The sequence below is a fragment of the Melanerpes formicivorus genome, unplaced genomic scaffold, assembly GCF_026170545.1.
Source record: "Melanerpes formicivorus ecotype bairdi unplaced genomic scaffold, bMelFor1.0.p_v2 SCAF_14, whole genome shotgun sequence".
NCBI classification, from domain to species: Eukaryota; Metazoa; Chordata; class Aves; order Piciformes; family Picidae; genus Melanerpes; species Melanerpes formicivorus.
Window position 1 is genome coordinate 5389577 of NW_027142366.1, and position 27874 is coordinate 5417450.

Genomic DNA, 27874 nt, shown 5'->3' on the forward strand with positions numbered 1-27874 from the left:
GCCTCCGGCGGGGCTCGGCGCAGCCAGGGGTCCCTCCTGCCCCGCCGAGCCGCCCCGGGGCGAGGGATCTCCCCCAGCCCTCCCGTGGAGGCCATGGCGGCCATCCAGAACCTGCAGCTGTGGTGCAAGCAGCAGTGCGAGGGCTACCGCGATGTCAGTATCACCAACATGACCACCTCCTTCCGCGACGGCCTCGCCTTCTGCGCCATCCTCCACCGGCACCGGCCCGACCTCATGTGAGTACCCTCGCCGGGCGTCGAGGCTGCTGCGTGGGCTGTCGCTTTGGCCTCCTCCACTCGCGGCCAAGGCCCCCGCTGGGCTGCGGTCAGACAACCATCCAGATGAGACCCCCCAGCCCCCTGTCCACCATGGGCACTGACCTTCCCCACAGCCCTAGCAGAAATCCCAGCTCCCCTGCGAGATGCTCTAGGTGCCAGCAGCTGGCACCAGAAGCTCTGCTGGCACCCGGGGTGAAAATCTCTTAAGTGAAGAGCTCTGCTCTTGCTGCCTATGTGCCTTTCCCCCCTATATTTTCCCTTTCCCCCCTTTCCTCCCTCTGTAGCTGTATTACAAAGGGTTTAAATGCATCCTTTCCGTTGCAAGACAAGTTCAGACACTGATTCTTGGGGAAGTGTTTCCTTCTTCTCTGTTGGTGTTTTCCCAGGCTGGGCATTCCTCGCTCGTCCAGACGCAGCCCCAGTGCTCAGGAGTGTGGAGGCGAGGGCTATTAACCCAAGTTACAATAGAAGGGCAGGGCCCAGCAGCTGCTGGATTCCTGCACATCACTTGTTTTTCCCATCTGGAACTCAGCCTGTGGGAGGCAAAGTGCTTTCCACCCCTTGCTGGTGCCAGTGCTGATGCCCTGTGGGTTTTGACCTGCCTTTGCCCAAATGTTAACATCTGGGAAGGTGAATTGTCAGGGAGACATCGATCCTGTTGCTAGTTGGTTTTGGTTTTACTTCTGGGCTCTTTGGACTTGGAGGTCAGGAGAATGAGAGGGGAGGTCAAGGCAAGAGGAGCAGTGCAAAGAATGCCCATCAATATTGATTGAAGTGTTGGGTCTCTCCTAGTCACATGTATCCGGCTGGTAGAGGGCCGGAGGGGGTTTCCCTGTATTGCAGTTTTTCTCCTGTTTCTTGCAATTCTGCTTTTCCCCTCATACTCCTAGGACAGCCTGCCACTTGGCTTTGTGGAGATCTCTCTTACAGGTGTCTCACTTCTGGTGGAAGGCCAAGGAGATCTCCTCTTGCTCTGTCTCCTCTGTTGTCTTGGAAGAAACAGAAGTAGGCTTCGGCAGCGAGAGGTTAATGCGGGAGCTTCAGACACACTTTCTCTGTAACGCCCAGTGCTTGGGCAGTCACCATGGTGTTGCTGTGCATGGCTTCCTGACATGCTGTCATGTCCATGTGACTCCAGACATTTCCTTTCCTTCCTTTGATTCACAGCCCTAAAAACACATAATACCAGGGCAGAAAGGTTTATGATGGTGACAGCTTCCTGGGCAATTCTGGATCGTGGGTGTACAGAGGACCTCTCTGACTTGAGAGCTGGAATAATCTCGTTGACCAGTTTAGTGGCATGTTTATAATCCTTGAACTACACATCAAGGGTTGTGGATAGCCATACTTAAAAGAAATTCTCCTGTGATGAAGAGGGAAAATGTTCCTTGTGGCAGCTCTGTCTGCTCCCATTCATTTTCTCTTAGGATGGAAATTCTGCCTGACTTTATTCAGGACCTTACAGAAGCTCTTTCTGGCTGGGACCAGCTCAGCAAAGACTGCCTGAAGGTCAAAGTGAGAGAAGCATTTATCAGTGACCTCCCTGATGGGTGTCAGTAGCGTAATGCAGGAAAGCACCAGGTGTATCCTTGGCTGAGCAAAGTCCTGCTGGAAGGAAGTGATACCTTCAAGTGGTTGCAGCCAGGGCTGCCGGCTGTCACGTGTCAGATCCTGGGGCTGAATCCTTGTGAAAATGCTCCATGCATCTGCAAAAGCTTCTCTAGGTGCTGCTGGTGTGAGAGCCACCAGCGGAGAAGCACAGCAGGGTGCCCGTGTGGCTTCCCGAGGGCTTGAAGTGGTTTCTCCTGAGCTCCTCCCCTTGCCTCTAGCAACGATCCTCGTTGGAGCTTAACAGCATCGTATTTGAAAATAAAACCAGAAGAGGCTAATTGGTGCTTGGAGGACTCGGTGTGTCTGCAGCAGCTCTGCTTTGTAAATTGTTTAGGAGATGGGATTCAGTCACGGCGCTGGAGTTTTGCAACAGCGTTTTCTGTCTTGCTTTGCACAAATGGCATTCTTGGACCGAGGAGTGCAAGGGGATTTCTCCTTGCAGGAGCCTGACAAATTCCCAGGGAAACTTCAGGCAGTTACAAAACATGGCTACAGGCACAGCTGCCTTTTGTGGGATCTATGCTTCAGAGGGGAGGCTGGTGGGGGGTCCCTCCCCCCTTCCTGTTTCCTCGCTGGAAAACATACGGAAAATATGGAAGCCTCTCAAACTTGGCTGATGTATGCTATCAGTGAACAGGGCAGGCTGTTCAGAATTAGAAATGCATTTCCCACTCACTCCCACTCACCCAAGGATGCTCTGGGAGTGTGGAGACACACACCGAATCACCATGGAAATTCACTCCTCTTTTGTCCTAGCTGCAGACTGCTTCGTAGCCAGCCTCAGCCAGGCACACACCCTGCATCAAGCAGGTCCTAGCCCATTTTCCGGGGTGATGATGGAGCTCTGAGGCTCTTTCATCTGAGGGATGTCAATCCTCAAGGCAGTGTAGTGGGAGGCTGAGGTTGACAGCTGCCACATGTGATGGCAATGGCTGTGTAAGCTCTGACCATGGTTTTAATGGCCTTGGCTTGGCCAGATGAGTTGGGAGAAGCAAGGGAGCTGTGCACACTCGCTCAGATATTAATGCCAGATGTGGAGGAAAGGTTTTGATTAGGCTGCTGCTCTTTGTCCAGGATCTTGCTCTTTCCCAGACTGTAAGCTGGTGTTCAGCTCAGCGTTCTGGGAATTGACTGGTTTTGAAATTCCCCTTGGCAGCTGAGCAGCAGTGGGTGTTCATTCCCTTAGCAGCATTTCCTGGGACACTCTGAGCTCAGTGGGGCAGGATGAGGCCAGCAGTCCCAGTCTGGACAGAGAGGGCCCCCACCATGCTGAGGATGAGTTGCCTGCAGTCTCCATCTCCTAAGCAGAAGGCTGGGGTGAAGTAGAGCTGCTGCCAGCTTGGCCTCCATGGGGTTGTGGTTTGTGTGACAGGCGTAGGCGAGGGGAGAGCAGTTCTGGGGTCAGGGAGCTGCTACTAGTCAACCCCATCAGCACACTGCAGCTTGCTGGCAAGACCAGAGTAGTATGGAGAAAGCATTGTTGGGAGGAGGATGAGCACATGGGGAACATCTTTCACTTGGGATTCCCAGCTCTGTCCCTTCTCCCCAAGCCATTTGCACCTCCAGAAAGAGCACAGCAGAGCGGTCCTGTTCCCAACAGAGCACTCTGGATTTAAACCCTCTGTTAAGAACTGTGAGCTAATGAAAAGGTGCTTCACTTTTTTTCTCAGTGATCCTTTTGATTGCACATCTCTTACTCTGTATAGAAAAAGAAATGTACAAAAGTGCTGTGAAACAGAAGCTTTTTTGGTGCCATCATGGCTCTGGCATTTTTTTTGCTCAGTCTTCTCCAAGGTCAAGTTTCCAACCAGGTCAGTGCTTGCAGCAGCAGCTGAGATTCTTCCTTTGGAAGCATGTGTGCTTGCAAAGGACTGTGGCATGCTCTGCTGCTGCTGGGTCTGTGCAGCTGGAGCAGTGGGTGGTCATGGAGATTTGTGGGCATGAGAAATGCTCATCCACTTTTTGCTAAGAGAAGGATTTTTTTGGGGGGAAAGCTAAAAACTTTACTTCTCTTCCCGTGCTAATCAACTCCACTCTGATTTGTTTCCAACACTGGAGGCCCTCTTGGGTCAGATTTATGTTTTTCACTTCTTCCAATTAATTCAGTTGCCTGTGTTTTCTCAGTGGAGAACCTCTGCTTCTCCATTTGTATTAGCTTTGCTTTCTAAGGATTACATTGGTCCAGAGAGCTTTGGTATTCCAAGAGAGGAGATGCAACAGCAAGATCAATTGGCACAAAAAAATCTTATGTGTAAACAATTCACCTGACTAGCTAGGTAAGGAGTGATGCTGAGGGGGCAGAAGACTCTTGAAATGACCAAGTAGCCTGGCTGGTTGTACTATCTCTAAGGGAATAAAGGTGATTTCAGACATTTACCTTCAGAGATCCATATTTTTAGGTCTTTGTTACATGACCATGCAGTGTGAAGCTGCACACACACTAGCAGTGTTCAGTGTGGGAGAAGAAGGGCAACAAAGCTGGGGAGGGGTTTGGAGCAATGGCCCTATGAGGAGAGGCTGAGGGAGCTGGGGTTGCATAGCCTGGAGAAGAGGAGGCTCAGGGGAGGCCTTATTGCTGTCTACAACTACCTGAAGGGTGGTTGTAGCCAGGTGGGGGTTGGTCTCTTCTCCCAGGCAACCTGTGACAGAACAAGAGGACACAGTCTCAAGCTGTGCCAGGGAAGGTTTAGGCTAGATGTTAGGAAGAAGTTCTTCACAGAAGGAGTGATTGGCCATTGGAATGGGCTGCCCAGGGAAGTGGTGGAGTCACCATCACTGGAGGTGTTTAGGAAGAGACTGGATGGGGTGCTTGGTGCCATGGTTTAGTTGATTAGATGCTGTTGGGTGATAGGTTGGACACGATGGTCTCAAAGGTCTTTTCCAACCTGGTTAATTCTATTCTATTCTATTCTATTCTATTCTATTCTATTCTATTCTATTCTATTCTATTCTATTCTATTCTATTCTATTCTATTCTATTCCATTCCATTCCATTCCATTCCATTCCATTCCATTCCATTCCATTCCATTCCATTCCATCCTATCCTATCCTATCCTATCCTATCCTATCCTATCCTATCCTATCCTATCCTATCCTATCCTATCCTATCCTAAAAGGCACTGACCAACAATAAATAGGTAACCCCAGTATGTTTTGTCTTATGAGTCAGCATGACCAAGGAAATGGAGCTTGCTTTTGCTCTTGCACATGTTTTCCTGCATTCAGGATGTCCCTGATGCAGAGGCTTTATTTGGGGGTGAGGCAGAGAGCTGCAATCACATCCTTCAGCTGAATCTTAAAACAAGCTGATTTTCTTGCCTGGCCCAAAACAGGATGGTTGTATCTATTGTTTCACTGGAAATATTTTAGCTTGTGATTATTTTTGTTGCTCTTTTGAATCCATTGTCTCAGGGAAGGGAAGTCTCTGGGCAGGAGCACTGCTTGAAGCAAAACCTCTGCACGTCCCTTTGATTTTGCACAGGAAAGAATACATGATTTAGAGGTGGGATGTGCCTTGCCTTTATGTGCTTCTTGGGGGAGTTTGACCTTTGGGTCTTATCAGTCATTCATTCCCCCCTTATCTCACACTGCAATACCAGATGTGGGAAGCAGGGAGAAGGCTGAGGCTGTGGCATGGTGGACACAGCTATTTGAAGGCCTCTCTCTCACTTCTAATGTAATGCTTCACTTTCTGTACTAAGTAGATAAAGGACCTGGCTTGCTCCTTGCTGTTAGAAGTCATGGAAAAAGTTCCCCTGCTGCGATACAGATCATGTGTTTGCCTCATGAATAGGTTGCTGTGAGGCAGCCTCACCTTGGCTTTCACACAGCTCTCCTGGCTCCTCTCAGAGGTGAGGGACTGGCTAACAAGGCTAGGTCTGCATCACTTGTAAAGATGCTGCCTACCAGAATGCAAAGTTGGTGCTGGAGCCTCTCCTGTTTATCAGTGAGAATTTCCTCTCTGCTATCAGCCTTTCACTTAGCTCTGCCAGCAGGTACCGGGATTGTGAAGTGAAACAGGGTTATCAAGAAGGAATTGACCCTGCCTGCTTGCCTGGGCAGAAGGAAGCAGAGTTGGAGAGCAGGGCTGCCAGCCAACAGTCAGTTTTGTATTCCCAATTTAGCCAGTGACAGGCAGTTCCAAACAAAGCTGACAGTGGCTGTTTCCTAAGCGAGGGGCACGCTCTGCTCTGGCTGAGAAAGCATGCCGTGCTGGGGCTCTACTGCCAGCACCACACACTCCCCCTCTCCCCCCTGCCTTCTAGCTATCCTGTCAGCTATCCTGGGCTTTGAGCTCCCAGCACAGTGCAGAGAGAGATGGCATCAGAGCTGGACCAGAGAGTGGGAGAGCAAATCTGGGGAGAGGGGAAGAGGGAAGTGATGTGCAGGGACAGCAGAAAGGAAGAAGGGCTGTTGACTTTGGCTTGTAACTGCAAATGATAGTTGTCTCTTCCTTTTCAGTTATTGATGATGATTACAAATCAAAAGTGGCAGCCCTAGGGAAATGAGAATAACACTTCTACAGGCACCTCTGGTGTTATCAGCTGCGGTATTGTGTTGTGGGCAGAGGTATTTCCCAGGCAGATTCCTGGTGCTGGTTTTGTGGAGCTCTGCCAGAGGAGAAGAGAGGATCTGAAAGCAGAAGGTGTGCTGGTGGAGTCCCAGCAGATTCTGAGATCAGAAGATGCAGGTGCATTGGAGAAGCATGGGATACATGCAGTGTCTGAGGGCTCCACACCTCTGTGGAGCTCAGGTGCCTCTGTACAGAGACAGTTTGCAAGATGGGAGGTGAGCATGGATGTGAATGCTTGGAAAGTACTTCCAGGGAGGCAGTGTTGAAAATCTGGCTAGAAAGCATCACTGTGTCTTTTTGTGGTGGGAGAAGATCAAGGCTTTTGGGGTTTTTTTGGGGGGGGCAGGTGGAATTGGAGAAGGGGGGAAGCAGGAAACCACCTCAGGAGTTAAGAGGTTGTTCCTGGCTGTCTCAGCAAAACCTCTGAATCTGCATGGGATATTTTGGCATCAGCACACCCTGTCTGCAGGAGGCTGCAGGAGTCAGCCCTGGAAGTGTAGATGTGCCAAAAATGTGTTGTGCTGCCTGTGGGCAGATGGCTGTGCCTGCTGGGTCTCCTGCACATCTCTGTCCTGGGAGGTATGGCAGGGCTGTGACTGACTTGAGCAGGATCTGTCACACTGCTCCCTCCAGAGCATCTCTGAGAAGGCAGAGAGGGAGGATGTGCTCTGTCCTCCGAAGCAGTGAGGTTCAGAGAGGGTTGAGAAGCTGGAAGTGTATAGTGGTCTAACCCCAGCCAGCAGCTGAGCACCAGACAGCTGCTTGCTCACTCTCACCCCAGAGGGATGGGGAAGAGAATTGGAAAGAGAAGACTCATGTGTTGAGATAAAGGCAGTTTAATCAGTAAAGCAAAAGCTGCATACACAAGCAAAGCAAAAGAAGGAGTTCACACTCCACTTCCCATCAGCAGGCAGGTGTTCAGCCATCCCCAGGAGGGCAGGGATCCCTCACACACAGTGGTTACTTGGGGGCACAAATGCCATCACTCTGAACATCCCCTCCTTTCTTATCCTTCCCCCAGCTTTATATATGGAGCATGATGTCCCAGGCTATGGGATGTCCCTCTGGTCAGCTGGAGTCACCTGTCCCAGCTGTGTCCCTTTCCAATTTCTTGTGCACCCCCAGCCTGCTTGCTGGTGGGATGGGGTGAGGAACAGAAAAGGCCTTGACTCTGTAAGCACTGCTCAGCAGCAGCTAAAACATCTCTGTGTTATCAACAGTGTTATCAGTACAAAGCCAAAGCACAGCCCCATACCAGCAACTGGGACGAGAATTAACTGTGTCCAGGCCAGAACCAGCACAAGGTGTAACAACCTGCTTGACATCACCCACCTGAGACTTTTCTTTCTGTATTTCAGCAACTTCGACTCCCTCAGTAAAGAAAATGTGTATGAGAACAATAAGTTGGTAAGTGACTTCTAATGCTTTCCTTTTGGTCCAGTCTGTGCCCTGCTACCTTGCTTATGTGGCTTATCAACAGGAAGCCTGCAGATGCAGTGTGCTGAGCGTGCTGTGTTCTGCTTGACTCCAGCCTTCTGATTTGAATCAGTGTCCAGGCTTGGTGTGTGCTTGAAACCACCCTCAGACTGTTCACACTTTTCACCGGCTGCACAGTGCTGATTGTGTCCAGTGTGCCCTGTGGCAGCAGGAACTTGGACAGAGATGCTAGAGGTTGGTTGGACTTGATGATCTTAGAGGTGTTTTCCAGCCTTAATGATTCTGTGGAAACATGGACATGATGCTCCTGATGGATGGAGCAGGAGCTGGCAGGTAGCTGGTGTGAGTGTAGGCAATGAAGGCTGCTGGAAGGTGGAGACATCCTACAACTTCATCCTGAGGGACACTTCACTCTGGGATGGGATTTGAGTTTCTCTTCTCTCCATGAAGAAAGTGGGCAGTCTTACCCCCTCCTGCACCGGACTCAGGCATGGGCTTACTGTTCCTAGGAGGACTTTTTCCTCCCCCTGTCCCTCACAAAGAGGCAGCAGATTAAAATGCTTCTCTTCCTTTGGCATTGCTCCACAGCTTCATGGCTGTTTGGCAGGAGCTCGGGATGTGAACAAACCACGACAGCTTACTCTGTCTGGGCTGGAGGCGTGGCATTCTTTGATGCAGTGAGCCATCTGAGGTGGTGCCTGCCTCTGGGGTGCTAAACCCACCCCTCCATGTGCTTAGCTTCTGCACCCCTTCAGCCCCAGCTGTGCTCCCAGTGATGTGGTGGAGTCCCCTCTTCCCAGGATGTGTGCTGCACTATGTGAGCAGTAGCTCACACTCCTTGGAGTTCAGTCCTGTGTGTTTCTCTCCTTTAGGTGAGATTCAGACCAAGTATTTTTGCCTGTGAGGTTTGGTATCTGACAGGCACCAGGGCCTTTTTGCTGTGGAGAGTCATCCTGGCCAGCATGCTGTGAAGGCCTGAGCATTGCTCCTTCCCAAGCAGGGCTGGTGTTGTCTACTCTGCTGACAGCTTTGCTTGTTTCTGGGAAATGAGCTGTGCGAGCTGCCCCAACTGCTTGTGTGGATGAAAAGCTTCCTTGTGCTTCTGATCAAAAGAGTAGCTCCCCTCCTTTGTTGCTGCCTGTGTTTTCCCCTTTGCCCTGCTCCTTCTCTTAATTTCTTCTGTGTCCTTTATTGTGCTCTCTTCCTTGTTCACCTGTTGTAGGATAACTGCTCTGTGTTGTCCTTCCTCTGATGGTATCCTGCTGCCTTAGTGCTGCTGTGAATGGGGCTGACCCCTCTGTCTCCCTGTGTGCTCCTGGGTTGAGCATCCCTCTCAGATTGCTCTCCATCCTTGCTCTGACTGTCCTTGGGATATCTGTGTGTGGGTCTGATTTCTCCCAGTGCAGTTCCTCAGTTGCTGTTCAGCTCTTCCTTGATGCCTCACTGTCCAATAACTTCTTTTTGGGGGCTGTGTTATTCCACTGAAAAAAAGAATCTTGTTTGGGCTGCAATTTGCCATATAAGGTCTTCTGCTGAGGAAGAATGTGTCACTTCTCAAGTGCCAAAACAACCAACCCTAAATCCTAGACAAATTTCAGTTGGTGGCAGATTTTTGCTAAAGGTTTTAAAAACACATGAAGAGGAGAAAGGTTTCTGGAGGCCTTGGATGCAGTTCTGTCAGTGCTTATGGATGGTGGCATGGTGTAGCAAATACAGCAGCAGCCTGTGGCAGGGCAAAGCTGTGCCTGGCTGATTCAGATGGCCTTGAGCATATCACTTTGTTTCCTCTACACAAATGGGGAGCAGTGGCACTTAACCTCCTTTGTGAAAGCACTTGGAGCTGCACTGATGAGAGGCATTATACAGAAATAACCTGGCGCTTCTTTAAAGGCCAACCTGGGCATGCAGGTAGAGGAGAAGGCCAACTGGGCCACGTTAGGTGGTGATCTTGTTGGATCTCCAGGTAAAAAACAGCTCCCTGGAATATGAGTATGCTGTAGGCAGAGGGAACACTACATTCTAATGCTGCTTTCTGCATTGCTCACCTGGTTCTGGCCAAACCAGTTGTGTGCATAGAGCATCCTGCCCTTTGTGGTCCAGGCAGCCTCTCCCACTCGTGCACCTGTTGCATATTATTACTCTTGGCACGCTGTGGCAGGAGGGGGCATGGCCTGTGTTGCTGCTAGACTGCACACTGGGAATGTCCAGGAGGAAAACTCCACTGGTCAGACCAGTTGTGCAGCCAGAGCAATGGGGAGCACTCCAAAGACTGTGTTAAGTACCAGGTTATGAGAGAGGCGAGTGCCAGGCTGGGCTGGCAGCGATGAGGCACTGGAGGAGAGTGGCTGAAAGCAGGCTTAGTGTCAGCACAGTTACATTTTTACTGGGATACCCAGTGGAAAAAAATGGTAATTATCTTGCTCAAAAATAATGGCTGTTTGTTTCTTCTAAGCAGGAACTGCTGGCTTGCACACCAATACTGTTGTTTGTCTGGGACAGAGGTCAGATGTGGAGGGTTTTAATAAGTTCAAGTCTTTCTTTAACCCTTTCACGATGGGTTTAGGCAGTAGCCTTCCTTGTGGCTCTGTTTTCCTTTACTGTGTTGACATTTCAAAGGGGATGCTCCAAAGAGGAAGGGAAAGGTTTTTTTTCCTATAAGCCAGGAAATGAGGGCTGCAGAAAGCCCTTAGTAAAAGCCCTATACTGAGTTGAGCGGAGGCAAAGTTGCCTTCTGTGTGTTACAATTTCTTCTTGTCCTCTAATAAAGGCTCCTTGATCTGACTTGGATCGTGCAGATTCAAAGCAGAGAGGAATGTTTGCCCCAAAATATATGTTAGGCAGCATGGAAATGGTTAAGCTGGAAGATAGCTAGGTGTCAGGAATTCTGCATTATTCCAGTCTGGTCTTGGAGAGAGAGCTCCCTCCTGCAGCCCAGACCTTCCCTTCTTCAGATGGGGAAGAGCAGGCAGGAGGCATTAACATTTGCACAGCACTCGGAGATCAAAAGCTGCCTGCAAACACCTACCCGAGCACCGTTAGCTGGGGAGTGCTCCAGCTTGGGCTGGAAGCCTGCAAGCCAGCCTGCCAGCCTGGACTGACACAGCCCCTTCTGCCAGGCCTGCCTCTGCAGCTGTGCCTGCCTAGATAGAGGCAGGCTCGAGGAAGAGCAGGGGAAGCCCAGGTGAGTTCCTGTGCAGTGAGCTCAGGCCAGCTTGCCAGGCCAGATTTTTGGCTCCCTTCCTGAATTTCTCAAGGCAGTGGCTGGAAGCCATGACTCTGCTGGTTCCTGTAAGGGCTGTAGGATATAGGAGTTAAACTGGTGCAGCTGTTCCCCAGTAGAGTTATTACTCAAATGGGGCTGTTTACAGTGGAGTTTCTTATGTCTGATGAGGAGCAGCTCAGCCCTGCTGCCTGGGCTGGACAAGACCCCTTTCTTGGTTTTCTTCCTTCTCTAGGCATTTCGAGTGGCAGAGGAAGAGCTGGGGATCCCAGCCCTGCTGGAGGCAGAAGATATGGTTGCTCTGAGGGTACCAGACAGGCTGAGCATCCTCACCTATGTTTCCCAGTATTATAACTACTTCCATGGACGGTCTCCTAGTAAGTACCATATTCCCTGGAGGGGTGGGAAGGATCTGGGCTTAATTTTGTGCTTTCCTTTGTCTTCTGACAAGCTTGGAAAAGCAAAATAGACTGCACAGAGGCCAGAACTATTGCAGTGGAGGATATGAATCCTTCAGACTACGATGCCTACAGTGGCACCATTGCTTTTGGAAGGGCACAGGGCTGTGCCTTGTCTTTCAAACTACCACTTTAACATTTACTATACAGTAACAAATTTCTTACAGTTCAACCAGATAGGAGCAATGAAAAGTTCCCCTTTGTGGTTCCCACCTCAGCTTTCCTTTCTTCAGCACCTCCAGTCCTTGCCATAAGAGAGGGCTGGTGAGACCAGAGTCTAACAAGGCTGGGCTTGTCCGTGGGGGCTGTGCCATTGGAACAGCATCTGTGGTGGATCTGGTACAGCACAGCAGTACTGATATAAGGAAGGAGAAGAAAATGATCCATCACCCCCCCAACAGGCTTAATTGTGGTACATAAAAAGGGCCACAAACATGAAAAAGGCCACAAAGCTGCCAAGACATTACATTCACATGCTGGAAAGTTGATCTGGGCTCACAGGAGCTTTATTGTAGGCTTGGTTTATATTTGGCTTTAAGCTGATAGAAAATGAAATAATACTATAAACCAATTTCACAGGTTCCCCCAGAGGGAACTCGAGAAAGTGGGACACGAATGACTTAACTGGTTAAGGTGAATCTAGATGGAGAAGGCAGATATGCATTGAGAATGGCCTACATCTTGGAAAGAGGGAGCAGCTCATTCTGGGAGCTGCCTTCAGTGTCTAAACTCTTCTCCCTTCTCCACCTCATTACAGAGTGAAGCAGACTTTTTCTCTCCCTCCACAACCTCTTATTGCCCTCTCTTAGTTTTTTTTAATTATTATTATTCTTTATTTTTTATTTACTTCTGCTTTTTATTTCTTAGGTTTTTATTTCTCAGTTTCTTACTTCTCACTTTTTTACTTCTTTGTTTCTTCTTTCTTTTTTCCCTGTTTTCTTCTCTCTTTTTTCTTCTTTTTTTCTTTTATTTTCCTCTTTTTTCCTTCTCTTTTTTCTTCTTTTTTCTTTTTTTTTATTCTTCTTTCTTTTTTAATTCTTCTTTCTTTTTTCTTCTTTTCTTCTTTCTTTTTTCTTCTTTCTTTTTTCTTCTTTCTTTTTTCCTTTTTTATTCTCTTTTTTCCTTCTTTTTTTCTTTTTTTTTCCCTTTTTTCTTCTTTTTTTTTCTTATTTCTTTTTTCCTTTTTTCTTCTTTCTTTTTCTTCTTTTTTTCTTCTTTCTTTTTTCTTCTTTTTTCTTTTTTTCTTCTTTTTTCTTCTTTTTTCTTCTTTCTTTTTTCTTCTTTCTTTTTTCTTCTTTCTTTTTTCTTCTTTCTTTTTTCTTCTTTCTTTTTTCTTCTTTCTTTTTTCTTCTTTCTTTTTTCTTCTTTCTTTTTACTTCTTTCTTTTTTCTTCTTTCTTGTTTCTTCTTTCTTGTTTCTTCATTTTTTCTTCTTTCTTTTTTCCTTTTTTCTTCTCTTTTTTATTTTCTTTTTTCTTCTTTCCTTTTTCTTCTTTCCTTTTTCTTCTTTCTTTTTTTCTTCTTTTTTCATATTTTTTCTTTTTTATTTCTTTCTTCTTTTTTCCTACTCTTTTTTCTTTTCTTTTTTTCTTCTTTTTTTTTCTTTCTTTTTCTTCTTTTTTCTTAATTTTTCTTCTTTATTTTTTTCTTTTTTTTCTTTTTTCTTTTTTTTTCTTCTTTCTTTTTTCCTTTTTTCTTCTCTCTTTTTTCTTTTCTTATTTCTTCTTTCCTTTTTCTTCTTTTTTCCTCTTTTTTCATATTTCTTTTTTTCTTTTTTCTTGTTTCTTCCTTTTTTCTACTCTTTTTTCTTTTCTTCTTTTCTTCTTTCTTCTTCTTTCTTCTTTCTTTTTTTTCTTCTTTCTTTTTTCTTTTTTCTTTTTTCTTCTTTCTGTTTTAATTTCTTATTTTTCTTAATTTCTATTTATTATTTTTTAAATTAATTTATAATTTTTTTTATTTCTTAATGCTATTTCTTTGGGTTTATTTCTTTTTTAGTTCTTAATTCTTAATTATTTTTTAAATTTCTTCTTTTTTTTGTTTTTGTTTCTTGTCTTGAACCCATTCTGATTGAAGCCAAACAGATTCCATTGTGTCAGTGTCAAGTGGTGGGAATCTGGGTCAGTTTGGGATCTTTACCCCCTCCCCCCAGCATCTTGCCTACCACGTCACCAAGCACAGCGCATTTTTATAGTCTCTAGTGTCCCACAAAACACTCTGGTTGCATTCCTGTAGCTGGGGTGAATGTGTGTGTTTCAGAAGGAGCCCAGCCAGGAATGTGCCCTCTGACACCAGGCAGACTCCTCACGCCATGGTTGTGCCCTTCAAATGGGCTCTAGCAGGACCATGAAATAAGCAGGACGTGGAAGGCCAGAGAGGGTGAGCAGCCAGTATTTTATGAGGTCAGGTGTTCAGAGAAGAGTAGAGCTGAAGCCTCTCACCCTTCTGCTGGACTTTGGGAATATTGTAAATGGCACATGTGGGAAGTGAGGGGGCAGCTGGAGTCTAAACTGTTTGCTGGACTGGCTGTCACCATCCCCCTGTGCCTGGTCACTGTGGTAAGGGAGCCCTGGGTGTTTGTTTGGATAGCCAGCTTTCTGGAGAGGAGGTTGCTGGGAGCTGGGCTTTTTCTCTGCTCCCTGCCCAGACTCACTATATATTTACTCAGGGTATAATCTCTTCTCAGACGGGTGGTCATTTAATTGGCCACCTTACAGTGAAGCTGTGGCTCAGTTATCCCACAAGGAACACAGAGACATCTCATTCAGAATAGCAAGTGGTGCAAAAATAACATCCCTGTGAGACAGAGGAGGGGTCTTGTCTGCAAGAACTTCCCAGGGAAGCCTCTCTGCGATTCCCAAGCACAGGGCATCATTCTTTGCTTGACTGGAGTGTTTTGGAGATTCTCTTTTCTCTGCTTGTTGTGGGTTGAGAGACTTTCTCTTTCATCTGCAAGGAAGAGGGGACTGGACATCTGCAGGCTTCTTGTCAAGTCTTGAATTCCACATCATCACCACCATGGTACTTCCAAGTCTCTGTCATTGTAGGGTGACCCATTTTTAGTGGTCATTTCTGCATCCAACAAGCCTGTTTGTTCCATGAGAGTCCCAGCTGGGATGTGGGGTGGACAGCCTCAGCAGTGACAGTTCAGAGTGTGCAGGCAGCCTGCAGCACAGCCACTCCCCCTGTTTTTCAGTTTCTTAGCTGTGATCCTTAACAGCAGTGCTTGGTGTTTCACTGGTGATCAGTTCCAGCCAACCTATGGGCCAGGTAGAAACCCACAGCCTTGTTCACCCCGTTGATAGATGGTGTTTGGTGGTTTGCCACTGTTCCATTCCCCTCTGTGGAATTCCCTGAGAACAGCAACAACAGAAATAATTAAATCAGCAAGTTTCAGCTGAATGTTGGTAAAATTTACTTCTCACCTCTTGCCCCTCACTCCACTACAGAACTGCTTGTGAATCAAGCATGTGTCAAGTTGTGTGCTTTGCATATTTATCCATCAGGCACCTCCAGATCTTCTTGTATTGTAAATTACTCCTAAGCCCATGGCTGGTCCTTATGTTCCTTTGAAATCATAGAATCACAGAATTGTTAGGGTTGGAAGGGACCTCAAGGATCATTTAGTTCCAACCCCCTCTGCCATGGGCAGGGACACCTCACACTAGATCAGGTTGCTCAGAGCCACATCCAGCCTGGCCTTAAAAACCTCCAGGGATGAGACTTCTACCACCTCCCTGGGCAACCTGTTTCAATGTTTCACCACCCTCATGGGGAAGAACTTCTACTTAATATCCAATGTGAATCTAGCCATTTCTACTTTTGTTCCATCCCCCCTAGTCCTCTCATTACCTGACACCCTAAAAAGTCTCTCCCCAGCTTTCTTGTAAGCCCCCTTCAGATACTGGAAGGCCACAATTAGGTCTCCTTGAAGCCTTCTCTTCTCCAGACTGAAAACAAATAATCCTCCCTTCTTCCTTTCTTCCAGTTGGAGGCATGGCTGGGATCAAACGTCCTTCCTCTGATCCTCAGGAGCAGCCCCTTGGGAAGAAGGCTGTGTCAGAGCCTCCTAAACCAGTGCCACCAAAACTGCCTCCTGCCCACCCACCAGCCAGAGCTAAGCCAAAAGAAACCTCCCCGGTCACCACGGTAAGAAGTGTGTTCAGTGAGCTGAGAGTATGAGGCTAGCTCAAGACTCCTGGAGGTGAGGACTTAGTCTCTGAAGTTTCTGCTCACTGTGGGGGATTTAACCCAGAGATCCCATGTGAGTCATTGGAAAGCCATCAGTTAGCTGGGACTCATCGAGTGTTGAATAGAACTTGGGTGTCTTAGGCCATGGCTATGCTGTTCCTAGGTCTTGGGGCTGGAGATTTTTAGCAGGTTTATTGCTGGAAAAGTTTGATTAAGTTCTTGGAAAGAGTTTCAAAGCAGAGTAGGGATGAAGACAAATGCTCCATACTCTGTTCTCCCAAGGCCTGTTTCATCTTGTATGAATGAGGGGTAGTGGGAGCAGGGGTTATCTGGCTATCACTTAGGATAGGATAGGATAGGATTAGGATAGGATAGGATAGGATAGGATAGGATAGGATAGGATAGGATAGGATAGGATAGGATAGGATAGAATGGAATAGAATAGAATAAACCAGGTTGAAAGAGACCTTCAAGATCATCACGTCCAACCCATCAACCAATGGATAGGATAGGATAGGATAGGATAGGATAGGATAGGATAGGATAGGATAGGATAGGATAGGATAGGATAGGATAGGATAGGATAGGATAGGATAGGATGGGATAGGATGGGATAGGATAGGATAGGATAGGATAGAATAATTGAATTGAATTGAATTGAATTGAATTGAATTGAATTGAATTGAATTGACCAGGTTGGAAGAGACCTTTGAGATCATCGTGTCCAACCTATCATCCAACACTATCTAATTAACTAAACCATGGCACCAAGCACCCCATTAAGTCTTTTCCTAAACACCTCCAGTGCTGGTGACTACACCACCTCCCTGGACAGCCCATTCCAATAACCAATCTCTCTTTCTATGAAGAACTTCTTCCTAACATCCAGCCTAAACCTCCCCTGGTGCAGCTTGAGACTGTGTTCTTCTCTCTCAGTGCCTACCTGGGAGATTCATAGCTGTATGCAGCTGTGGTGCTGCCTGCTCACCCACTGCTTCTCTCCACAGAAAGGAGTCCTGGCAGAGAGTGGCAATATCCCTAGCAGCAGCTGTGGGATCTGTGGGAGCCATGTGCACCTGGTGCAGCGCTACTTGGTTGATGGGAAGCTCTATCACCGGAACTGCTTCAGGTACAGCTTTACAAAGTGGGGCTGCAGGTCTGTGGGTCTCAGAGGGGCAGCCTGGTTCCTTTGGCACTGGAGGGAGAGTGGTGTGGGACTTCTTTTTGTTTTTGTCAGAGTAGAGGCAACCTGAACCTGCTTTTGACCCCTTTGCACAGGTCTCTTTTCATCCAGACCTTGTCTACCTCAGGCCGTGCCATCAGCAGCTCCTGGTTTGGTGCCCGAGGAATATGCATGTGGAATTTGCTGGCTGCTAGTGTGCTACCACCCTGCCTGTTCTGATAGTGGAATTGTGCCTGTACCCTCAGCTGTGTGTCAATGGCCTCCCAGTGCCCTGGAGGATGTTTCCTGAAACTTTTGTATCCACAGGTGCAGGCAGTGTTGGAATGTGCTTCTTCCTGGAGGCTACAAGGCTGGGCCTGAGCCTGGTACCTTCATCTGTACTAGCCACCAGCAACCAGATAGTGTCCAGGGCTCTGGTCTCCGCAGCACTGGGAGCAAACCTGAGAGTAGCCCAGCCCCTACTGCTTCCAAGGTGTTCCAGAAAGCAGCAGAGCCCAAGAAAACGGAGCAGGTGTTGAAGAAACCCAGCCAGGAAGGCTTTGCCAATTCAACCATGCCATCTGCTTCATCTTCTGGAAGCTCAGGCTTCAAAAGTGTAAATACTCCATGGGCCTCTTCAGGTGTAAATAAACCAAATGACTGCAAAGGTACCACATTGGGAAGTAAAACAGAGCCCCCTAAAGGTGCCCCAGCAGGGCCTCCCTGGACAACCTCCACGACAAAAACTCAGCAAGCCCGAGAAAACTTTTTTCGGTCATTTGAGACCTCCAGCAACAAAACCTCTGAGGCCAAAACCCAAGTCCCTGCTTCTCACTGCCCTGCTAAAACTGCCTCTACCAAAACCGCCACTGAGGCCAGTCCAGTGAATGCTGACAAGGCTCAGGCACGGAACCATATTATACAGGCTCTGGCTGGATCAAACACTTCTCCAAACAGGCCAGGAGGACTCAGTTCCACTGGCTCCTCAGCATCCAGCAGGTAAGGACTATTTCTCTTTCCCATTTGAATCCCAAGATGATCTTTGGGATAACTTGGAGAAGTCCCTGCCTCTTTCTTCCCTTTTTCCTGACTGCTTTTGTTACTGAGCTACAAAGACACACAGAAGCAGCCAGACAGATCCTTGGAACAGAAGCCAATACAAGGTCCCCCCTTTCAAAGACTCACTAGGTTGTTCTCTTTTGCAGTGGCAAGTTTGCCCCCACCAGTTCTCCACAGGGGAGTCCAGCTGCAAAAGCACAGTCCAGCAAAACAGGGTACACAGCACTTAAACAGGAGAAGACTGCAGACCCTCCACCCAAGAGCCAGGCTGCCAACAAACCTGCTGACTCTCTGCACAAGCCAGAGTCAAAGGGCCTCAAAGGTGAGGATGGCTGATCACATCCAGCTTTGCCTGGGCACAGCATGCCAGCTTTATGCCCAGTACAGTGAATGTGTCAGTGGCTCCTGTACTTTGTACCACAGTGTAAGGGTTTTCTGGGGCTCAACATACCTCCATTTGTCCCTGTGCAATTGCTGCCTTAAGCATGGGGAGTTTTTCTTCTCTGAGGATCTCCAGGTATTTGAAGTTGCACTAGCTGGCATCAAACATTGGGGTCATGGTGGATTTGAGAGGCTTAGGTAGCCTTTCCCAAGTGGGACACCTCACCAGAATTTCAGGATGATTTCATGACTGCAACTGGGGCTCACCCAGCCTCTTAGGCTGTTTTGAATTGAGCTTCCCCCATGGTGGCTGAGCAGTGGGTCAAGGGTTGGTGTTCTGGGGGCACTCTGTGTCTCAAGCACTTCCAGATGGCTTGGGGGCCATTAGCATTCTGTATCTGCAGTTTGCTGTGAACTTGTGGGGTTTTTCTCTCTCCCCTTTCTTGCCCCATCCTTTGGTCTGAGGTCTGAACTGTTTTGTGTTACAGTGCTGCTGGATGTGCCTCTGTCCATTTACATTGCAGCTGTGTTTCTGTAGCTGGAAGGGGCAAGCTGCCACCAAGGTTATTTACTCCCTATTGGAGGTGAATCTGTCCATGTAAAACTTGTTGAACTGGTGCTGGTTTGCTGCAATAACATCACAGTATCTACCCCAGAGCATGGCTTATCTCCTGAGATCCTCCTGAGACTCAGATCTGGCTCATTCCTATTTTCAAGTCTGATACTATGTTCTTTTCTTTAGGAAGCATGAATGTTGGTGAAGACAAGTCTGAGAGCCCAGCAGACTGGAGATCTCGCTTGAAGCCTGTAGCCAACAAGTGAGTGTCTTGGAGCCAGAGGCTCTCCTGACAAAAGAATGGAGATGCCCATGCTTGCCTCTCTGTTTGTTGCTGCAGCTCTGTGTGCAGACAGGAGGGAAGAACTCCTGTGCTTTAATGCTTCTCTTTTCAGTAAGTTGATAAGAAAGGTGAAGACTTTCATTTCTGGGGAGGGAAAGCATATTGCACATCACCAGCCTCCAATTACACAAGCATGATCACCCCAGATGGGGACCCAGCCCAGGATGTTCAGATCCCTTCCTGTGGACCATTCTGCAAGAGGGGTGGTTTCCTACCTTTGTCTTTCTTCTTCACAGAGACCAAGGTGGCTCTAAGAAACCTACTGATAACTCCCAAGTGGGAACAGGGAGCCCAGCACACAAGGAGACAAAGCCAAGTTCATTAGTTGTCCCATCAGCAAAGCAGGACTCTGGTATGAAGGGTATAAGCTTTGCCTTCATTTTGCTAGCCAGGCAGGGGCTAGGGATTAGTCTGCAAGGCAGATGGAAGGAACTTGGTGGTGGTGACTGTGACTTGCTTTCATGCTCTCTGCACCTGCTTTGGCCCTGTGGTGCTGTCCCCAAGGAGATGGACTCAGTCTTTACAGGGTGCCCCTCTGCAAGACAGCTAGTGAGATCTCACTTTCTCTTGCATAGATGTGTAATGGGGAGACATCTTGGTGAATTCCCAACTGTTTGTCCTTCTCCACCCTTCTCTTGTACTCTCTCTGACTCCTCTCATAGTCTGGCCTTGTATTTGGTGGCTTCTCTCTCTTGTCTTTGGGCTTCTGCCCCTTGCTATCATCAAGAGAGGAGAAGTAGGACTAGAAATGAAGGTGGCTAGTGGTGAGTGCCAGACATGCTGGGCAGCAAAGGGATTTTTATGACATGAGTTGAAATTTCTTACCCCCACACTGTCTGTACTTCTTAATGCAGCTTCATCTGGTGGATTCATGAAGAAGAGATTGATCCCCAGCTCAGATCTTATCAAGAGCTGTCAGAATTCAGAGCAAAGTTGTGAAGACCCTGGAGGCTCTGCCAAGAAAGAGAAAGAGGGCAACCAGCTGAAGAAGAGCACTATTACATGTAAGGTCTCCTCTGCCTTCTTGAAAGCACTTTCTTCCCTGCACTGTCAGCCTACAGCCTGGGAGATGTCCCCTGGTTTTCTGTGGCTAAGCCTGTGACTGTTGTCAGGATGGAAAAATCTGTGTCATTAATTTTTATTAGCCAGCTTGACCTAAGCAGGAACTAGTGAGGCCAGAGAATTCAGTGGGAAGGGAAGAAATTAAATCAGGGATTTGTCAAGGTCACTGCCCTGTCATTCTTCATACTCAAAGCTATGAAGGGGACCACCTCCTAATTCAGGGAACTGAGATCTAGTTGATGTCTCTCTTCCTCTCCAGCTGAGTGGCTTTGGGAAATTAAAGGAATGCAGGGAACTATCAGCCAGAGACTCCAGCTGGCAGGACCCATGGTAGCAGCAGCCAAGGCTGTTGCTCCTTGGACTTTCAGAGATGTCCTAACCAGTTCTGACCAGCTTGTCTCTACTCTTAATCTAGTTTCTTACTTCTGTATGTTCAACCACAACTTAGCTGTGTACCATTATTCCTTTGTCCAGTTGTCCTTGCTCCTACCTATCCCACCACAATGCCAATGAGATTCCTGGAACTCACCTGATGCTTGCTGCTGTCCTATTTGCTCAGCTTGCTTTCCATACCCCATCTTGCTCTATCTTACCTGGTTGGACTAGAGAGTCCTCACAGCAGGGCTCAGCCCTGACTGTGGTTTGTCTCAGAGCAAACTGCATGGGTCCCAAAGGCTTGGTGGCCTCATGCTTTAGTGTTTGTTAGTGGGTTCCAGCACTGTCCTTGGCCTACATCTCTGATAGTTCCAAAGCATTCAAACTCCAATTGTGTTATCTACTTCAAAAGTTTAGCATGTCTTCACTGCCATCATTTTCCCAATGCTTTTCTTCTCCTTTTTCCTCAGCCAGAAGGTTCAGCAGTGCATCTGTCCCAGGATAAGGGAGGCTGAGGTCACATCTGCCTTTCTAAATTGAATGATTGCTGTTGGGGAGTTTCCACTATGGGAAATGTTCTTAGCAGTCTCACCCCATGTTTCATGTGTCTACAATTCTGCCACCTGAAAGGCTGTCCTCTTGCTGCTGTCACTTGGCAGCCTGTGGTTTAAGGACAGCTCCTCTGTGTAGGTCTTCACCTCAGGACTCAGAGGCTATGAGCTGCCTGTCCTGCCCTTAGCCCTGTGTGCGCCACACAGTGCTGTGGATGGTGAACATTTTATTTGTGTCCTTTGGTGTGGCTAGTGCTTTCTGTTGAGAAAAGAGGCTCCAGGGTTTCCTTGCCAACTGTCCTACTTCCTCTTTACTGGCAAGCATCCAACCTATTCTGTGTCTGTTAAGACACAAGTTGAAGATATCAGAGACATCAGATCCTGAGCTGGTCAGGAGAGTGTCGTTTTACTAGCTGTTCCCTTCCAGTGACCTCAGTCTTCTCATGACCAAGTGATGCAGCTTCCTGCCATGGTTGGAGGTGCTGCTGAGGTCACTCAGAGCCTGGAGATGCAGGGCTGAGCTGGGAGGTGGAGGTGTTGTTCTGGCAGCAGCAGCAGACTGCTTGTGGCAGGCCAGGTCTCTCTCAGAGGAATCTGTAAGAGAAGTGTGAGTTGCAGGAGGTGTACAGGGCAGCAAATGAGCAGCATCCAGATGGAAGAGTTACCCTGACAGAGGCCAGCAGTGCAGGGACAACCCAGCTGACTGCCACATCCAGCATCTTATCCTTTTGCACTCTACCAAGCAAACACAACAGAGTGAGGGCTGGGCAGCCGGAGAGCTGTCCTTGAACTCTTCCTCTAGTCAGCAGCAATTGACAGAGACTCTCATGAGGTTCCTCAAGTCTTTCTCTCCTGTCTTTCTCCTTGTGTGTGCTGAGCCTTCAGTGCTTCTGCCTTTCTTGCAGCCATGCTCTTTTGATACTAGAGTCTTCCTTCCTTATCACATCATCCACGTACACCTCTGTTCTCTCTCTCTGGTAATTATCCAGCCCAGCCCCTCGGGTATCCGAATACCTCACACTCTTCTGTAGTTATCCTTGCAGCACAGTTGGGCAGAGGAAGCTGAGGCACAGTGGAACAAATACCACATTGCTTAAGGATTGATTTTAATAGGTGTCCAGGGCCTAAATAATGTTTTGTAGTGGGGCCCAAGGGACTTCTCACCTAGAAAGTGTTTTGTGGAAGAAACTAAACCTTAGTTTCCCACACCTGTGCCAAGGTCCCCTAGACCATCTTTGTTTCATCAGTAGTTACTGATACTTCTTTGTGCAAGAGCACTAAAGGGGCATTTTTAAGTATATCTTGGTGTTTTCCTGCACCAGCAACCCAACATTTGTGTCCTGTCCTGTGCAAGCTTAGTACAGAGTGGGGCTTGCCACAATAAATCTCTTGGATTTCCAACAAGGTAATGACTGAACGTGGAAGTCAATATTCTCAAGTGCAAGGCCCCAAGTCACTCCTGAGTTTGGTGACTACCTGTGCCCTGGGGATGAAAGCAGCACCCTGTGGCTGGAGGGGTATCTGAGTGTCCAGCCCCAAGGAGTAAATCAGACTGTGATGTTTCCTGGGGACACAGCTCTCACCTTAGGCAGTCAGTGCTGTGTGTTGGGTGGTGAGGACCTATTGTGCTCTCTGCTGGTGTAGGCACTGTCCTACCACAACCTTTTCTGAATCTTTCTTGTGGTGTTCTTTTGTTTCTTTGCTCTTTTCCAGTTACACCCTCTGTTCCAAAAAGCAGCCAGAGGCCTGAGGCAGTGTCCCCAACGAAGGTATGGCTGAAAACCAGCTGTGAGTGGAACGGGCTGGGCTTGTTGACTCTCCTGCTGGAATGCTTACCTGCATATGTCCCAGTTTGGTTTATTGGGAGGTTTTATTTGAATTCCCAGGGTGAAAAGTTCTGTGGCAGAGAACAAGGTGGAGAGAATGATGGTTATTTCTCATGCAGGGCACAAGGGAAGCTGGGATAAGGCAGAGCCAAACAAAACTCTGGTAGAATTCTGCATCCCCTAGCAAAGGAGGGAGAATGGCTGTGGATTGAGAAGTGTGCCTACATGTTATCACTCACAGTGGGTGTATCACAGTGCTGTGACAGTGCAATGGCCACCTCTCTGCTGTGAGCAGCCAGCTCTGCATTTCTGCTGACTTGGCCCTTCCAGGACTGTGTCATTTCCCATCTCTTTTGGGGCTGTGACCTCAGCAGGCAGTCTGGGGGCACTGAGCTTTATGTGGCCTTACATTTCTTTTCCCAGCTGCACCCAGATTACCTCCCTGAGGAGAAAATCCAGGAGAAGGTGTGTGATATTGAGAAGAAGCTGGATGAGCTGGAATTGAAAGGAGTGGATCTGGAGAAGAAGCTGCGTGGCTGTGAGGGAGGTAAAGGAGGCTGAGTTCTGTTACAGTGGGGAGGTGTGAGGCTCACATCCTACCCCTGGGTGTTCTTGACTCCATTTCAAGGAGCTCATTCTACATGTGAGACAGCAGGGTATATCAAGATAAAGCCCTGGGAATTTTGAACCCACTCTGGCTGCTCCCTAACCAATAGTTTGGGCAAGGCCTTGTGTTTATTTGGCTGAGAATCAGGGAGTTTGGGGTGGGGGAAAGGCTGCTGTTGATCTGCCTTTTGGATCCTAAGACGGACTGGCTGTCAAGGCTGGCTCCAGTTTTGCAGGGCTTAGTGGGTTCTTTTGGAGTGGCAGTGCTGAGCCAGCCAGGAAGATGAGCTGGGTGTTCTGTGGCAGAGTAACTGTGAGCATCTTCCTTGAATCTGCAGGGAGTGAACTTGCACCTTTCCCTTGCACCCAGGAGTACCAACAATGAGCTATTTCCACTTGAGGTTGCCTGTGGCTCATATAATTGATCTTAGTTATTGTGCATTTGAGCCAGGGAGACTGAACTGATGCAGCTTCTGCAGGGGTCTTGCTTTTTGTCTCCTTTACAGATGAGTCTGAGGATGCCCTCATGGTAGAGTGGTTCAAACTGATCCATGAGAAGCAGCTGCTGCTCAGACAGGAATCAGAGCTGATGTACAAGTAAGTACCACCAGAAATGTCACCTGTCTGCTTGTACACCTCACCTGTGAGCAACAAGCAAGGAAAAAGAGGGGCAGTGTCAGCCAAGAAAAGTAATGTGCCAGTTGGTGGGATGAGGGAAGGCTTGAGGACCTCTCTGGGAGAGAAGTTCCTGAAGTACTGGCTGATGGGCCTTTGAGCACTGATGAGCACCCAGGGTCTGTGGTGGATTTGTGGGGAGGGTAACTTTACAAACATGATGGAGGGAGATTTCCTCCAACCCACCAGCCCTACCCAGGTGGTGGACACCACAGAGATGAGGCTTGAGCGTGATCTGGGGAGAGTCCAGCTGTGGGGCATGGAGGGGCAGTAACTCCTCACTTCTGTGGTCACTTCCAGAATGAAACAGCAGAAGCTGGAGGAGCAGCAGTGGAACATTGAGACAGAGCTGCGACGCCTCATGAGCAAGCCAGGTAAGGACCAGCCTCACCGAGAGTCCTGCTGGCCTCTGGCTGCATGGAGCCCTCTTCTCTGCATAGCAGACCTGGAGTGTCCTTCAGATCTGAATGATACAGCCCAGGGATTCAGTTTCACTGTGGGGTATCTCCTCACTGTGCTGTGGAGCTGTCAGGTGTGGACTCCCTGTGACACCCCCACCCACCTGTGCTCTCTGGACGGCTGTGAGGTGTGCCTCTGAGTGTGAGGATAATAAAGCCAGGGCCTATGAGAGGGACTTGCTGGAGCAGGGTGGAGGCAGGAGTCCCAGTGGGGAGCTGCTCACCTATAGCTGTGACATGGCTTTCCTTTGTCTTATGTAGAGGAACTGAAGACATCCAGGGAGAAGGAGCGAGAGAAGCAGCTGCTGGACTCATACCTGAACACGGTCAATGATCGCAACAGCATCGTGGAGTGCCTGGATGAGGACAGGATCAGGTGAGGGCCCTCAGGTGGCAGGAGAGGAGCCAAGAGCAGGGATGATTTCCACTGTACTTCCTCCACTGCCCAAGCTGTAGGGGTGGATGAATGGCTGTAATCCAGACTTCTGCTCCATGAGAGGTGGGTGGTGACCTGTCACCAACCATCTTGTCCTAATGCTGCTGTCATTGCTTCCTTGGCAGCTGTTAGGAACTGAGAGCAGGACCACAGCCTTGTTCAATGCTCTTTCAAGCCAATGCTGCTCTGAGGACAAGGGCTATAAAAATGTAGAAAGCAGGGGGAAGGGAGGGAGAGGCTGGAGATGAGAAGAGTGGAGGCAGAAGAGGAGCTGCAGGGGGATTCTGGGAACATGAAGCTGCAGCAAGTGAAAGAACATCTGTTAGTCAAGAGATGGATCCTCCCCAGGTTCAAAGGAAGGCTGCCATGTCAAGTAGCTGGATTTGTGCCTCCTGTTTCTGAGAGCAGCCTCCATTTCTTGACCTGAGGGCACTGACTCCAGCACCAGGAGTCTAGTAATGCCTATACAGTTTTGGCTCTGGCCTTGCCCAGGCCCAAGGAGACAGTAGTGCAATTGTCCCCAGTTTCAGTGAGCATCTCTGCAGCACCAAGCCACTGGTGTCTGAACCTTTATTCATCTCCTTGGGTGTGGTGGTGTCTCACAACTCAGTGAACTGGGATGATTCATAGACCAGCTCAGGGAAGGGCCTCTGTGGTGCAGTGCTAGACTGCCACTGGCTGGAAATCCCCACCCAGTGCTTTGCTTTCAAGGGAGCCAGATCCAATTTGCTCATGTCTAGGACTTCTCAAGCTGGGTGGTTTTTGTTTCTGCATGCTTCTCAGGGTGTGTTATGGAGGTTGGCCATTTCTGACTGGGGGACAACAGTAACAGTAGTCTGCATGGTTTTCAGTGTCCACCTTGTCATGAAACGTGGCAGTTTTAGAATGTCATGCTGTTCCATTACAGAGAGCAAGAGGAGGATCAGATGTTGGCAGACATGATCCAGAAGTTGGGTAAGGGCCTTTTTAACTCTTACAGGGCAGCACTGAGTGGCACTGAGGCTCTGTGTCTCACCTGCTCTATGTCTGTTCCTTCTCCTGCAGATGGATCTCTCGAGAACCAGGAGCCAGAGAAGAGGGAAAACAAGTTCTCCTTGTCCAAAATATGGAAGAAAAAAAAATAAGACTTAAAGCTCAGGAGTGATGTTGCTTTGCCCAGTGGCCCAGAGTGGTCCATGAAAGGTATGTTCCTTCCTCAGTGCTGCTTTCCAGGGTTCCTGCAGTACTGTGACAAGGCTTCTCAGCTTCCTGAGCCTGCAGATCTGCGGACCAAAGGGACAGTGTGAATCCCCTCTGGCCCTGGTATGGGGCCCAAGGATAATTTTCCTAGAAGATGGACTTTGAAGACTCTTTTTCTCACTTTGGATCTAGCTCAGAGCTGGCTTCAGCCTCTCTGGCAGCTCAAGAGGGCAGAGCTCTCTGCCCATCTGTAGCTCAGGTCACTGCAGTCCTGAGCACGATACTGCATGGCACCCCGTGGTGCCCCAGCCCTGTCAGCCAGGGCTGCACCACAGACACACTGCTCTGCAAAAAGGCCATTCTGCCTTTCCTCCTCCCTCTCTGCCTGTGCTGTGGCTCTTGGGCCAGCACCAGAGACACAGAGAGGGAGGTGCTGTAGGGCAAGAGCAATTAAGGGTCTGCCCCTTAGTACACCAGTGCAAACTGGAGCTGCAGGCCCCACAGCTAGGGGCAGGCAGGGCCAGAACCACCTCTGTGTCTATGGGGTGTGATGTCCTAGGCCCACAGCAGTCTCAGCAGTAGCACTGTGTTTGCAGACCTCCTTTTGGGAGTTGCTGTAGGCTAATTGCTCAAAGCAAGGAGGGGTTGCCCACTGCTTCATTCCCTCTGTGGGGGAGATTTGTAGCTTCCTTCTTCCTCTGACTGCACAGTGAAGCAGGGTCTGTGGCCCATCCTGGTGAAAAATGAGCAGAAGTCTTCTTTAAACAACCTGGTGCTATCTGGGAGCAGAAGGGAATTAAATGGGTTTACCTCACCCATGACTTCTGCATGGCTCCAGTATTTCAGTTCCTGAGGCTCTGTCTCTGGGCAGCCAGCGCCCCCAAGGGGTGCTGTGGTTCCCTGTGGTGCGACCAGGAGAGTACGAGCAGGTCCTGGGCTGCTGGCAGTGAGTCTTTCTACTCATCCTTCAGTCCAATGACTGCAGCCAGACCCCTGCCCAGTGTGGCAGCATCCTCTTTCCAGGCAGCATCCTCTCTTCTGAGGCAGCCTGAGGAGCAGAGATGGAGACAGGCAGAGGAAGATCAGATTAATTCATGATGCTTCTAGCCATGCTATGTGTGGACTTCCTTCCTCCCTCCAAGCCAGATACTTTGGGGTTTCTGTGTGCCCTGTCTCCAGCAGGGCCTGGGGTTTTGCCCAGAGGGGGTTTGCTGCCTGCTGTGCCCCGTGGCAGAGCAGAGGCAATGCGTCCCTTACCCACGAGGTGGCAGTGGGACTCTCTGTCCCAGGCAGCATGCCCTGGGCAACACAGGGGTGTGCACTGTGAGGTACCAAATGCTCCAGGGCCTTCCTGGTGCCCACAGTGTGTGGCATGTGTGTACATGTGGTGGGACACCCTGTACCTGCATACACTTTTGTCCAATAAAGAATTGCTGGAGC

At 48.8% G+C, this 27874-nt stretch overlaps 1 protein-coding gene across 1 annotated transcript; it reads left to right on the plus strand.

The window, feature by feature from the left end:
* MICALL2 (MICAL like 2) lies at positions 1 to 27873 on the plus strand. Its single transcript, XM_068146692.1, has 17 exons — positions 1 to 236; positions 7822 to 7870; positions 11356 to 11497; positions 15563 to 15723; positions 16773 to 16894; positions 17255 to 17926; positions 18133 to 18308; positions 19110 to 19185; positions 19503 to 19618; positions 20121 to 20270; positions 22968 to 23023; positions 23504 to 23627; positions 24193 to 24283; positions 24662 to 24735; positions 25081 to 25195; positions 26163 to 26209; positions 26300 to 27873. The coding sequence occupies exons 1-17, from the start codon at positions 94 to 96 to the stop codon at positions 26377 to 26379; spliced, it is 2394 nt and encodes a 797-aa protein (XP_068002793.1). The 5' UTR covers positions 1 to 93; the 3' UTR covers positions 26380 to 27873.
* Position 27874: the final 1 nt, after the last annotated feature.